The 12,863-nt window shown below is 52.7% G+C and overlaps 1 protein-coding gene across 17 annotated transcripts in view; it reads right to left on the bottom strand.

Annotated features, from left to right (window-relative positions):
• The window catches only part of MAPT (microtubule associated protein tau), a 96,970-nt gene that overhangs the window by 7,942 nt on the left and 76,165 nt on the right, over nt 1-12,863 (bottom strand). For 11 of the 17 annotated variants that reach the window (XM_027626378.2, XM_027626382.2, XM_027626383.2 and 8 more), the window contains 2 exons: nt 10,814-11,079; nt 966-1,058 (listed from right to left, as the gene is read on the bottom strand). In XM_027626378.2, coding sequence (XP_027482179.1) covers nt 966-1,058; nt 10,814-11,079 — 359 coding nt within the window. The remainder of the gene's footprint in view (nt 1-965; nt 1,059-10,813; nt 11,080-12,863) is intronic. The other 6 variants (XM_027626380.2, XM_035724652.1, XM_035724653.1 and 3 more) reach the window with 1 other exon arrangement.

Genomic DNA, 12,863 nt, shown 5'->3' with positions numbered 1-12,863 from the left:
GAGAAGGGGACCTCAAAGGGGCTCAGCCCTCTTCCTGCGGTGTGTTTAAAGGTGGGCTGCCAGCCAACCGAGAGGCGGGGGAGGGGGCCGGGGTGAAGGGGCGCCCCACCTCCAGACGTCCCCACTGTGAGTGGCCACGGAGCAGCCGGAGGGTAACAGCAGAGTTGACCGAGTGGATGGGTGAGAAGTGAGGATGCCAGCCCCAAATCTCAGGCCCTCACCCACTGGGAACACCAGGAGCCCCCAGGACATTTGGAGGAAGCCAAATTTAAAAGGGTGCAAAGCCGCATTTCTCTGTCAATCCCTGACTGCTGTAGGTAGGGTCCCCTGGTGCACTGTTTGGGGCTCTTTTGCACCTGACTCTGCCGATGGGGTGGGGGGGCTGGTTTTACACTCGAGCCCGGGCTTAGGGACCTGCTCATCCCTTGCAAATGCAGGAGACAAACATGGGCAGAGATTGGACTTCTCCTGCCCTGCAGTAGGACAGGAAGACGTCGTGTCTGCTTATCAGCCTAGGTGGACCAGCTGTCCACAGGGCTGTCAAAGTGAACCTGCCCCGGTGACAGGGGAGGAGGTGACAGAGTCCAGTCCCCGGCACTGCCACCTTCAGCCCAACCTCACACAGGCTGTGGGGCTTCCAGGAGCCTGTGGTGGGCGGTGGGTGGCGCCGACCAGGGCTATTATGCGGTGAGGACCTGGCCTCTGGGTCTGGGACAGAGAGGGGCTTGGTCATCTTCCCTTTACCGGCCCTGCAGCCTGCACAGGCCGGGGAACCCACGGATGCTGGGGCAGCCCTCCTAGAACAGTGGGCACGCGTGCGGGGAGCCTGGGCTACGGGTAGTGGGGCCACAGACAGACCCCGAACCGGAGAATGGTTTATTCTCTGCAATGTCTCGCATGTGTCCACACCCATGCTGCTGCTTACAAACCGCAGTACGGCGCAGGGAAAGTGTGAGCGTACTCACACTGCCTCCTCCTGGCACGTGTTTGATATTATCCTTTGAGCCACACTTGGATTGGACGTTGCTAAGATCCAGCTTCTTATTAATTATCTGCACCTTTGATAGCCAGAAAAAAGGATGAGTGACATACCGCGCCCAGCTCCATCTGCTCTGAACTAACATACTCCCCTGTCTGGCTTCCAGGCGGGGAGACGAGGCCCCAGGCTGAGGGCAGGGGGTCTGAGTCACACCGTCCCAGGGGAACTGCCCCAGGAAGGCATTCCAGAACTGTGGGTGACGGGCTCCACTTTACAGTGCTGGGTTTAGAAAGCACATCCACCGCGAGGCGATTCGCATCACCGAGGCCCCCCCAGAGCACGTCGGAGGCCTATAAGCCACAGCTGAGTGTCCACCAGGCTGGGATGGAGTGAGATGTGCTCAATTATGTAACTGAATGAATAAATCAAAGAAATACAAAGTCCCATCTGTGTCCTCATTCACACACCTACCAGGCCCACCAGAACATTCACGAGAGCTTTCTGTGGCTGCCCTCAAGCCTGGGAGGCGCTGGAATCACCAGATTTTTTTTTTTTTTTTTTTCTTTCAATCCCAGACCCCACCCGGACCTAGAATTAGAATCTCCGTCTCTGTGCTTCTGGAAGGCTCCCCCGGTTGCTTCTTTCGGACGCTTGGCGAGTTTTGCGAATCGCTGACCTCTCCTCTCAGGGGGGACGCAGATGGCTCTACAGAGAAAGACGAATCCAGCCCCCCCTCCGCGCGAGAGATCCCTGTTTTAGCAGTGACTGATTTCTACTCAATCTCTCTAAAAACTGAAATACACAGACAACCGTGGCAGAGAGGAGGAGAGTCTGGTCTGTCTAAGCAGTGATAACATCTCTATCCCCGGGGTCTCTCCCCACAGGAGCTCCCTGCTTGGAAACAGTGTCCCTGTTCCCCACTGAGAACAGCCACCAGCTGGAGAGCCGGAGCTCCCCAGTAAGAACCAGCACTGCTCTCTGAAATTCAGGAAATGGCACCAACCCCTCCTTTGTGGCCTTTGTGAACGGCGGGCGGGGGCCCCCTGCTCCGGAGACTCGGGATCCGTGAGGGCAGCTGTGGCTGCAGGAGTCACAGAGCCCTGGCCTGGCTCGTGGCGGGGAGAAGGGTCCCAAGCCCTGACCCCAGAGCCAGAGCCAGCCCTCAAGGGGGGGCCGCAGGTCCTCCGCAAAATGAGGAAACGAGGACATGATGGCAAAATCTGTCCATCCTACTTTTCTGTGTTAAAACGGCCTTTCCTTTATTAAATTATTGGTTATTAAATTACATTGGTAGCAGATCATGTTTATCATTTTTAGATGTCCTCAGCCTGACAAAATACAGAGTAATCTTCTCTTGGACCCCATCCCATTTTTTCCCCTAATCTCACTGGTCTGGATCAAAACACTAGGGAAGCACACACCTGCCCCCCCTTTTTCATTCTCTTCTCTGTTCCTTTAAAATAAAAAGCTATGTATTTTTTTTCATTAGAAAAGTAACATAACATTATGATTTTGAAAAATATATTTTAAAAAAAGCAAAAAACACAAAAGTTTTCCCACCACCCTAACACGACAATCACTTTTCGTTCTGTTCCCTTGAAGTCACAGATCTATAAATAAAACTACCATCATGTACATATAAGGGTAGTAATTACTTACACACACTTCTATATCTTGCTTTATCAAGTACCATCACCTTCTAAGCACTTGTCTTATCTACAGTCACGAAAAGCACTATTTTAAATAATATGTCATATTCCATTTTTTGACATCTGTGTGATCAGATACTTATTTTAAATAACAGAAAGTCTCACCACGAACATCTTTTTGCAAGGAGTTCTTTCCATATTATAGATTATTTTCACAGCAGAGTCCCAGAAGTAGAATTTCTGGGTCAAAGTTATAAATATCCTAAAAATTCTCAATACGACTCTCCAAGTGGCTTTCCAAAAGGGGTCGGATTAATTTACCCTGTGGACACCATCAAGAAAGTCCGTTTCGACACATGGCTGCCAACGTCGGGCATTTTAAAGACTTGGTTTGCTTTCTTTCACTAAAATAAATGGGACTGCATTGTTGGCTTATTCTGCATTTTTTTTTTTTTATTATTACGATGTTGCCCCTTTGCCCCCTTTTTGCTGGTAGATGTATTTTTTTCTACGAATGTTTATACCTTTATAGACTCAGATTCTTCCTTTGTCATTTCTCTGGTATTTATTTATTTACTTATTTTTAAGAGAGGGAGTGAGAGAATCTGAAGCAGGCTCCATGCCCCATGTGGAGCCCAAGGTGGGGCTCGATCTCATGACCCTGAGACCATGACCTGAGCTGAAATCAAGAGTCAGATGCTTAACTGACAAAGCCCCCCAGGCACCCCTCTTCTTTGGTTTTTAAACGTAAAAACCACTCCTCATTTAGAGGTTGGGTAAATTTCTAATTCCACATCATCTTCCTCACCTTCCATGCCCGTAACTTCGTGATGAGGAGGCCATCTGAGGTCCCGAGAGGTTCAGCAACCTTCTCACAATCAGGACATAACTACAGGCTCCCCACGTGACAACAGAGCTTTGCCCCAGCTCCCTCAAGCTGGGTGTCTCATACACCAAGTACAAGGACACTCACTCTCGGGGGACGCGGAAATTCTCTTCTGGTGGCAAGGAGATGCAGTGGCCGTGTCTCAGCCCAGGCTGGAGCAGGAGCAGCAAGTGGGACGGGCTTTCTCACCCTGCTTCTCAAAGACTTGCCGCTGCCCCTCGGCACACAATGTCTCTGAATTAGTTCATGCCATCCTCAGATTTTAAGGAGTCGAACCTGAACTCCTTCTGTGGGGATCATGTTCTACTCATCCCTTTCCACTGGTTGAGTCCCAGAAGCCGACTTGCCTGCTTTCACAAAGGCACTGCGGCAGTCTAGTATTAGAAAACACACACACGCAAACACACCAGATATTAACACAACAAAATTAAAAGGATAATGGTCAAAGAGGGAGAGGTCATCAGGACTGACAATGAGACTGTACATGATATTGAACTCCGAGCTTCCTGGAAGCCAAGGCAAAACGGGAAACATGAGGAGCTACTTAACTCTTTTTATCCCACAAAGAAAACTTGCCAGTTTTTCAAGGAAGATAACCTTGTTTTCTGAACTAACCCTTTTAAGAACTTCACCAAATGAATTTGGCGACATTAAGCAACAACAAGATCTGCAATGTACGTAGACTTTTTTTTTTTATGTGGCTTTTTCTCGTTCCAATCCCACACAAAAGGCAACAAGTTTTTTTTGTGGGATTTGGCAGTAGACATAAGGATATTTACAAAGCAGACCTGAATTACTGTTAGTCGTCAGATAAAGTCAACACCCTTTACAGAGTGTTAGATTTACATAAGGGAGATGAAAGGGTTGGCATTGAAACTGGAATCCAGAAACTTAATTTCTCGGCTAGAGCAACATGTAGGATGTTGAGCCTCAGCTCTGAGCAGACACTGAAAATCCTCATCAAAGGAAAGAACAATGTTTTCGGAGCTCCGAATTTTGATCCAGGGGACTCACAGTCAAGGGAGAAATTCCTGCGGTCAGGGTTTGATCCAGGGGGAGAGGCTGGGGTGGGGCGGGGCTGAGGACAGCTCCACTTTGGTTTTGTCTATTTCCTTGAGGACGTGAAGCTGTCCCAAAGGCTCCCTGGGCCTTGATCTGATTCGGTGTGGGCTCAGAGCTCTCAAGGTACTCCAGATGGCCCACTCCTCCCCCCAGGAGCTCCCAGGCTGGCCCAGTGTCCACCGGCCGTCCCTGGCAAAGCCTGTCTCCAGCATAGCCTGGTGCTTGCTGGGCCCAGGTTGGCTCCACTGGAGTCGACATACCTGGTGCATCTCTAAAATGATGGCATTTACACAAGATTGTTCAGAGATACAGATGCTGTGCACAGGGAGAGGTGCCCAGAGGGCCTGGGAGTTACAGGGCTGTCCCAGGGAAGGGTCCCAACCTGGTTCTGCAGGGCCTGGCACCTCAGCTCAGGTTCAGCTGAGTCCCTGGCCCTGATCCAGGAGAGGCAGACTATACCAGGTACAAGCTGACTTAACTTATTCCACGTAAATATTCTGTGTGCTTTTTACAACGAGAACTGGGACTCTGTCACTAAATATAACGAATTTTAAAAATACAGTCTTCAGTGCTCCAGCGTGGAGACAGGCAGCATTCTGTTGCCATCTAGTGGCCACCTGAAATATTGCAGCCCAAGGTTCTGGATGATGGGCGAGGGGAGGGGTGGGGGAATCTTTCGGCTCTTGGTTGGTTTCTGTCCCGCCTGGGGCCCTTGCAGCGCACAACTGGTCTGGACGTCCTCAGAGCCACAGGCACCACCCCAGTTCTGACCAGGTGGCCTTGGCCCCAAGTGAGCTCCGTCTCTCTCCCACTCTGGATGGTCCCTGGGACTCCTGTTCTTCCCTCTGTGCTCTGCACTGAGCACACAGAGGGATGCTGAGGGCTCTCAGTGGGGTTGCCTTAACCTCACGGAGCCCTCACCCACCCTGCCTTTCAGCTCTGATCCTCCCAACCTCAGTCCCCACGACGCACAGACCATGGAGCCTGAGGGTCCCTCCGGGCGGCCAGTGCCCTCCACCACCCTCCTCCTCCATTCTCTCCTGTCCTGTCAGGGCAAAGGCCCAGCTGGTTCACCACGGACTTGGCAGGGACCTCCCTCCATCGGCTGGCAACTGCCCTGAGCTCTGGTGTAAACAAACACAACTCCAGCCTAAACCCTAAACCCTAAACTGGCCGCCCAGCTGGTGCCAGTTCTAGCTTAATTTTGCTTTTGCTTTGAACATCTCCAGGGTGCAGTTTCCCTCTGTCTTCTTTCAGCCTGTGAACCTAGCACTCTGTGCAGGGGACTGTCCGTTCAGAGACCAGGTGATGGTCTCCAAAAGGGTCTGTCCTGTCTTCTCTGACTTGTGGGTGACACTTCGCACTGTGGGTGACGGTCGGTAACACAGGTGACTCTCCGCGTGGGGGACTTTCCATGTGGGGGACCCCTCCCCGGTGAGGGCGGCTCTCTGCTGCATCTCCTTCCCTTGGCCAACCTGTCCTCACGCCCCCTTTTCTCTAGGCCTCGGGGGCAGGAACTCTCCGCACAGAGCTTGGCGCTCAGAGGGGCCCCAGGACTGTCGAGTGAATGAACAAAGGACGGGAGGAAGGAACAAGCTTTCAGTGCTATTGTCTGTGCTGTTGTACTGGTTGTGTTTTCAAATCTATTTCTGCTCTTACCTCTGCATCTGCATTCTTTTTTCCCTCCACCAAAAACATAATCGCCCTGCTGCAGCCATTTAATTTTTTTAAATAACAAAAGCATTTAAAATGATGAATTCCTTCGAAGTACAATTTAGGGGAACCTCCACATGACATACGGTGTTTGTTACCAATGCACGCGGAAAAGGCATTCTTCGCTTCCAAACTAAGAGTATATGACACAGGACAATTTTTTAATTCCCAAGTATTTGTGGTAATGTAGCTGATATGTATACAATCAGGTTCTGGGGCAGGACACTGAGGGAACAGACAAGTGCAATGTTTCCCTGTATTTATAGGTTTTTTTTTTTTTTACAGACTATATGGATTATTGGCATAGCATCTGATAAATCCTCCGTCATACAGTTTAATTCCTGGTGTTTAAAAATTTCCCTTCTCAATTGCTTGGACTTTCTATGTCCTTCTATTTTTTTTTTTTTTTTTTTGCTTTACTATCATCTACTGTAACACTTCCAGGTACAATGTATTCCTATCCATGTTTTTCTGATTAGAAATGTTTTCACTGTAGAAAATTTGGGAGGAAAGGGAAAAACACACAATCTCTGAGTCATTATTGGCATTTTGTCATAGTTTCATTTTCTCTGCAAACTTTTTATATCAACAGTAGGCAAAACCTGAATATTCCTACACTATTATTTTTTTTACGTTTTTATCTATTTATTTGAGAGAGAGAGAACGAGTAGGGGGAGGGGCAGAGGGAGAAGCAGATTCCTCGCCGAGCAAGGAGCCCGATGTGGGACTCGATCCCAGGACCCTGGGATCATGACCTAAGCCGAAGACAGAGCCACCCAGACGCTCCCCTACACTATTATTTTTAACTTCACAGTATAACATTTATAAATGTTTATATTTATAAAAATTTTTTCAAGATATTTTTAGTGGCTACATAATATTTTACAGTATGGCATCACCATTAATTACCTCTCTATTGTCAGGCCTTTAAATTGTTTTGTTTTTGCAATTCTAAATAAAGCTCAACGCACACTTCTGTGCTTAAAGCTTTTTCTGAGTTGGATTTTCTTCCTTTCCCCATTTTTAGAGTACAAAACACTTCTCCTGTTCTGTGTGAGGGGACCCAAAGATCTCAAGGTGACCTTCAGCTGAGTCCAGAGGAAGGAGACAAGAGACCCTTTGACAGATCACTGGTTTGGCAGAATGAAGTTGTGAAAACTATGGACATTCCTTCATTATGTCCAAAGGGACTGTATTGATTTCCAGCTGCTGGGATGAAAGGATGTCAATTTCACCTCACTTACACCTGCGTGGGTAGTTTATTTTTTTTAGATGTGTTTGCAAAGCTGGTTCTTCTTGTCTGAACACCTCCCCACCCAAGAAGAGGGCTGGGACAAAGTCAGAGCCAGGCTGCAGGACACAGGGGCTGGGCCTGGGCTGGGAATAAGCTGACCAAGGAGGAGGCAGGTGCATGGGATCTGAGAAGGGACAGGGTCAGGCCTGAAAGAGGAAAATCAGTCCTCAGATCCAGGGTGCACAGGAGACCCTACTGGGGTTGAGGCCAGAGCCAGCAGATGAGAATCTGGGTCTCAGCGGGGACTGCATATTGAGAACACCTGGGGAGGTTCCCTGGAAGATTCTAATGGGCCTGGGGAAGGCTCTGGCACTAGGATTTTTAAAAGAATCTCCCCTCCCACCCCCCAGGTGATTCTCTTGCTGTCAGGTAGGAGAGCTGCTGTCCCCGGGAGCAGGCATACCTGTCCACAACCCTGGCCTGCCTTGCCTTCTCTCCCAACCTTTGGTGGATTCAGCTGGTTCTGGCCAAGCGGCCAAGTGACTATCTGCATTTTCCTTGAAAAATAATTCCGTTCTGGAATCTTCAAGCAATACCTGCTCATAGTTGCACATCATGAAAACAAAGTACAACGCAGAACACAGATGTTTTACACTTTTTTCCCAGCCACTGATTTACATTGATCCTCTGCGTCTTCAGTCTCTGCAGGTTTTTCAGACTGGACCCTCTTGCTTCTCCTTCTTCAGTGGGACCTGCTATTCCAGGGGTCATGGTATTCTTCAGACTCACAGCGCCGTCCCTTTTGCAGCTGAGATGAGCACCGACTGAGCACTTACGGTCTGCCGGGCCCTACGGGAGGCCCCGGGGCCCCAGCGATCTCAAGGAGGCCTCAGGAAGCCTTTCGTCCTGGCATGCGGAAGGCCTTCTCCACAGATCCCACGTGCCTGCCTTCCTGTTTCTTGGCTCTTCTTTTTCCCTGGAGATTAGTGTTCCTCTTTGTTATGGCTGAGGTTTCCGACAATTTTCTAGGTTTTCCATGGGATTTAAGGGAAACTGTTACTCCTCCCTTGGCCACTTCCCTGCCTCTTCTCACAGAGTCCCGAATAAAGTCGCCCTCTCCCCTTTAATCCTTCAGTAAATGAGGACATAGGTCTGCACCCAGCATGGTAAGATCATGGTTGGGGGGGGGGAAGTGGGTCACTCGGAGCCTCAGGTCACTGGCTCCCATCCACCGGACTCCCCCTCCCCCACAGACGGGGCGGCCCTGGGTGTGAGGGCCAGGTCCTGGCCCCAGAAGGGTCCTCAGTGGGAAATGTTCAGCCCCGGCACTGGGGTCTCTGGAGAACTGCTGGATGGGCCAGGGGTGCCCACACTTTCCGAGCTAACCTTGGAGGAACTCAGGGTGGCTGGGGGGGGGCGCGGCCGGGGTCAGAAGGAAGAGGTGGGTGTTTGCTGGTATGTGACAGCCCACGGGCTGGGGGATGCTGATGGTGAGTGTGCCTCTTGCAGTCATGACTTGTCCTGAGACACTGGTCACAGCCCCACAACCATCTTGTAGATGTAGAGCTGGCTGGGTGGGGTTTTGTTTGCCCTTTTTCAACACGAGGGGCAAATGGTCCCGCTATGCTATGAAAACAGGGCACACGCGGGACGCTCACAGTGCTGAGGGAGGTGTGCGGATGCCAGGGGGAACATCCCACCACCTTGGCAACCCTCTGCCCGCAAAGCTCTGCGGAGGGGTCAACTTGCAACCAACACCCCAGCGGCCCCAGAGTCTCTTCTGGAAGGACACAGGATCTTTACAAGGAGCAGCCCAGGCAAACACCACAGAAAAATAAACAAGGGCCCAGCGCCAACCCTGTGGACCACAGACCAGTGGCCGTGGGCCCCAGGGCTCTACCCTGGGAGGCACCCAGACCTCCCAACTGGGCAGGACTCTTCAGGCCCCAAGGATGGGAAAGGCCAGGGGGAGGCCCTGAGGCTCCATGCGGAGCAAAGCACAGAGTTTCGGTTAAGGCACCCACGTGGACAGAAAGCCCTGAGACGCCCTCCCTTCACGGAGACCCAGGCTCCAGCCAAGAGTGACATCAATAGCGCAAAGGTCCCCCGCTGTGGGGGCAGACGAGTGGTTCTGACTGATTAAAGGGAAATGCTGGCTCTGGGTGCTGTAACATCTGCCCAGCACAGCAGGAGGTTCATGGCCCCCCAAACAGCCCAAGCTGGGGAGGCCCAACACATTTGTGCTCCTAACAACGGAGCCTTGGTCCTCTGTAGTCCACATAAGCCACCTCTTCTCCCTTCTCCACCCAGCCCCCTGGTACTGGGGGTGGGGTAGGCTGTCAGGGGCTGCCCTGTGTCCCCCAAAATTCATATGATGATGTATTAACTCCCAGTGCCTCAGAATGGGACCATATTTGGAGATAGGGTCTTTCAAGAGGTGGGCCTCCATCCAGTATAACAGGTGTCCTTCTAGGAAGGAGAGACTGGGACAGAGAGGCAACCAGAGAAAAGACCACAATAGGACACAAGAAGGCCTCCATCCACACGCCAAGCAGAGGGACCTCAAAAAAAACAGCCCTGCCGATACCTTGATCTTGGACTTCCGGCCTCCAGAACAGTGAGGAAACACATTTCTGTTACCAAAGCTGCCCGGTCTGTGGTCTTTTGTGTGTCAGCCTTGGGAAACTCATACAATGGGGGCCGGGGGGGCGGGGCAGAGGAGGACGAGGGGGTCCAGGTCCGTCCCCAACTCCCACCACTTTAGGCCTTGGGAAGCTCACGTTTCTCCACCTTTAGGAAACCCAAAGATCTCATGAGCGCCCGCTTGCCCCAAAGAACCAGTTGTTCAGAAGGGTACCCCAAATTCCCCCAGAACTGAGGATTTTAGAGTAACCTAACATAGAGGTTCGCTTTGGTGTCCAATGAACGCCAGAGACACTCACCTGCAGATTGGTCGTTTCGAAACACAAGACAGTTTGGGGAACCCCTGTGGGTGCCCCCAGGTCATACAGCCAACCTCATAATCTCAGGGACTGCCCGTTCAGCAGGGGCTCAAACAGGGAAGGAAAGAACCAGTACTTTCTCCCCTAAGGCCGGGCACTCACCACCTGGTGGTGACCCCAACACAGAACTGAACCAGAGCTGCCTTTCCTTGAAGAGATCCGGGAGGGACCAGGGTGTGAGGGGAGGGGCGGGGGCAGGGTCACTCTCCTGCCTCTGCCGCAGGGGTGGGGGGACCCACACTCCTTCTCCTGGCGTCCTGAGGCCAGCCCCGGCCCGTGCGCCCTTACCTTCCCGCCTCCTGGCTGGTGCTTCAGGTTTTCGGTGGAGCCGATCTTGGATCTGACATTCTTCAGGTCTGGCATGGGGACGGGAGCGGTCTGCAGGCGGCTCTTGGCTGAAGACGGCGACTTGGGTGGGGTGCGGACCACCGCCACCTTCTTGGGCTCCCGGGTGGGCGGGGTTGGCAGGGACGGGGTGCGGGAGCGGCTGCCAGGGGTGCCCGGGGAGCCGGGGCTGCTGTAGCCACTGCGATCCCCAGATTTCCCAGATTCACCTGCAGAGACAGGAGGCAGTGAGGCCAGCGCTTGGGGTGGGTGGGAGCCAGAAAAGGCCCTGGGGGCTGCCTGTCCCGAGGGCCCACTCCCAGACGCAGGGCTGGTGAGGCAGGCAGGAACCAGTCGGAGGCTCCGCTAAGCCAGCGGGAGGCTGCCCCTGACCTCATTTCTAGAGACATGTCTCTTCTTCCAGGCCTGGTTACTTAGGGACAGAGACTCCCTGTTTCCCAGGGAGGAAACAGAGCAGTCACCAAGGACCGCCTGGTACCCTTTCCTTAGGGGCAACTCTGCCCCACGGCCCCAGGGTCAAGAGACTAGGTCCAGCTAGCTCTGTGGTCTCAGACAAGTCACCTTCCCTCTCAAGAGCTTAAGGGCCTCAACTGGAACATGAGAATAACGACAGTGCCCGCAGGGAGGGAGGCCAGGCGCGGATGCGCGTAGATGTGCTCTGAAAGACTCTAGTGCCATCCTATGTGGCTTTTCCCTGAATAAGGGTGACACGGTGACAGGACCAGGGGCCACGCTTGTCTGGATCTATTAGACCCTTTACCCACTGGGTGAATTTTAAGCTCTTCAGCAAGCTCCAGGCCCCTTTCCCCACAGGCCCCTGTGCAGCCTCCCCGACCCCTCTGTGGCATGTGGGCTCCAGAACGGGATGCCTGCTCTGTGTGCACCTGTCCCTAGCTCTCCAGACGAGCCATGTCCCCTTGTGCCTCCCTGTCCTGCACTCTCCAAGAACTCCCCCCTACACCGATGCATGGCTGTCCATGCACCTTTCCCAACTGCCAGGAAGGCTGCTGGGGCTGCTCTTTCCCCAACAGACGCAGTCCTGGCTCCTCAGCCTGCTTCCGTCCTGCACTTCCCAGACCCCTGCACACTCCAGTTACTATTCCATGAGCCCCATGAAGCAGCGTTTCTCCAAGTGTGGCCCAGGGACCCCTGCGTCAGCATCTCCAGAGCCTTGGGTCAGGCGTGGGACCTGGAAGATGCAGATTCCAGGGCCCGTCCAGCCCTGGAATGACAGAAGCCCCTAGGCTGGGGCCTGTCCTGCCGGTTGCTCCCAAGTTCCCTGGGGATTCTTGAGCACACCTGAGTCTCAGAGCCATGGGGCTGGGTGCTGTGCCTGGGTGAGGGCCCAGCTCCCCTCAGCTCTGAGGGTGGCTGAGCTCTCTTGGTACCTCCAAGCTTCCCAGATACCCTGGTCCCTGCCCCAGGAACCATCTATACCAAACCGGGACCTGCAGGCCCCACCCTGGAGAAGGTGGCTCTTGGCTGGAAGCGCTGGGCAGCAGTGAAAAGGCAACTTCTCTCATCAAGGGGCAGAGGAAGCCCCGCCATTTTTAAGAGTTTGAATTTCCATGTCTGTGGGACGTTCCTAAGGTCGTCAAGCTCTGGGGCAACAGAACAAACGAAGCTTTTCCTCTTTTTCCACATCGGGAAGCAACAGATGGGGCCTCCACTCCAGGCTCAGCCCCCCGCTCCCCTGCTCCTGCCTCCAGGCACACAGGCTGACCACTGGACTTGGGGGTGGCTGCAAATCCTTTTTGCGCCACTTAATTGCAGACTGACCTTGGGCAAGCCATTCAACCTCCTAAGCCTGCATCCTTATCTGGAAAGTGGGGAGAGCAGCCACAGCCCATGGGGCTGATTTGAAGGCTGGATGTAGCACCAGGACAAGTGTCTGGTGCAGGGGTGAGTGCTCACAGGGTGTGTGTTTCATAAATGTCAGCGGGAATTTCACACCTCCACCTTGGGCCGAGCCTCCAGCACCCCAAAACAGCTG

The sequence above is a fragment of the Zalophus californianus genome, chromosome 16 (genome assembly GCF_009762305.2).
Source record: "Zalophus californianus isolate mZalCal1 chromosome 16, mZalCal1.pri.v2, whole genome shotgun sequence".
Lineage (NCBI taxonomy): Eukaryota > Metazoa > Chordata > Mammalia > Carnivora > Otariidae > Zalophus > Zalophus californianus.
Note: the sequence above shows the minus strand (reverse complement) of the source record. Positions and strands in the feature narration are given on the sequence as shown.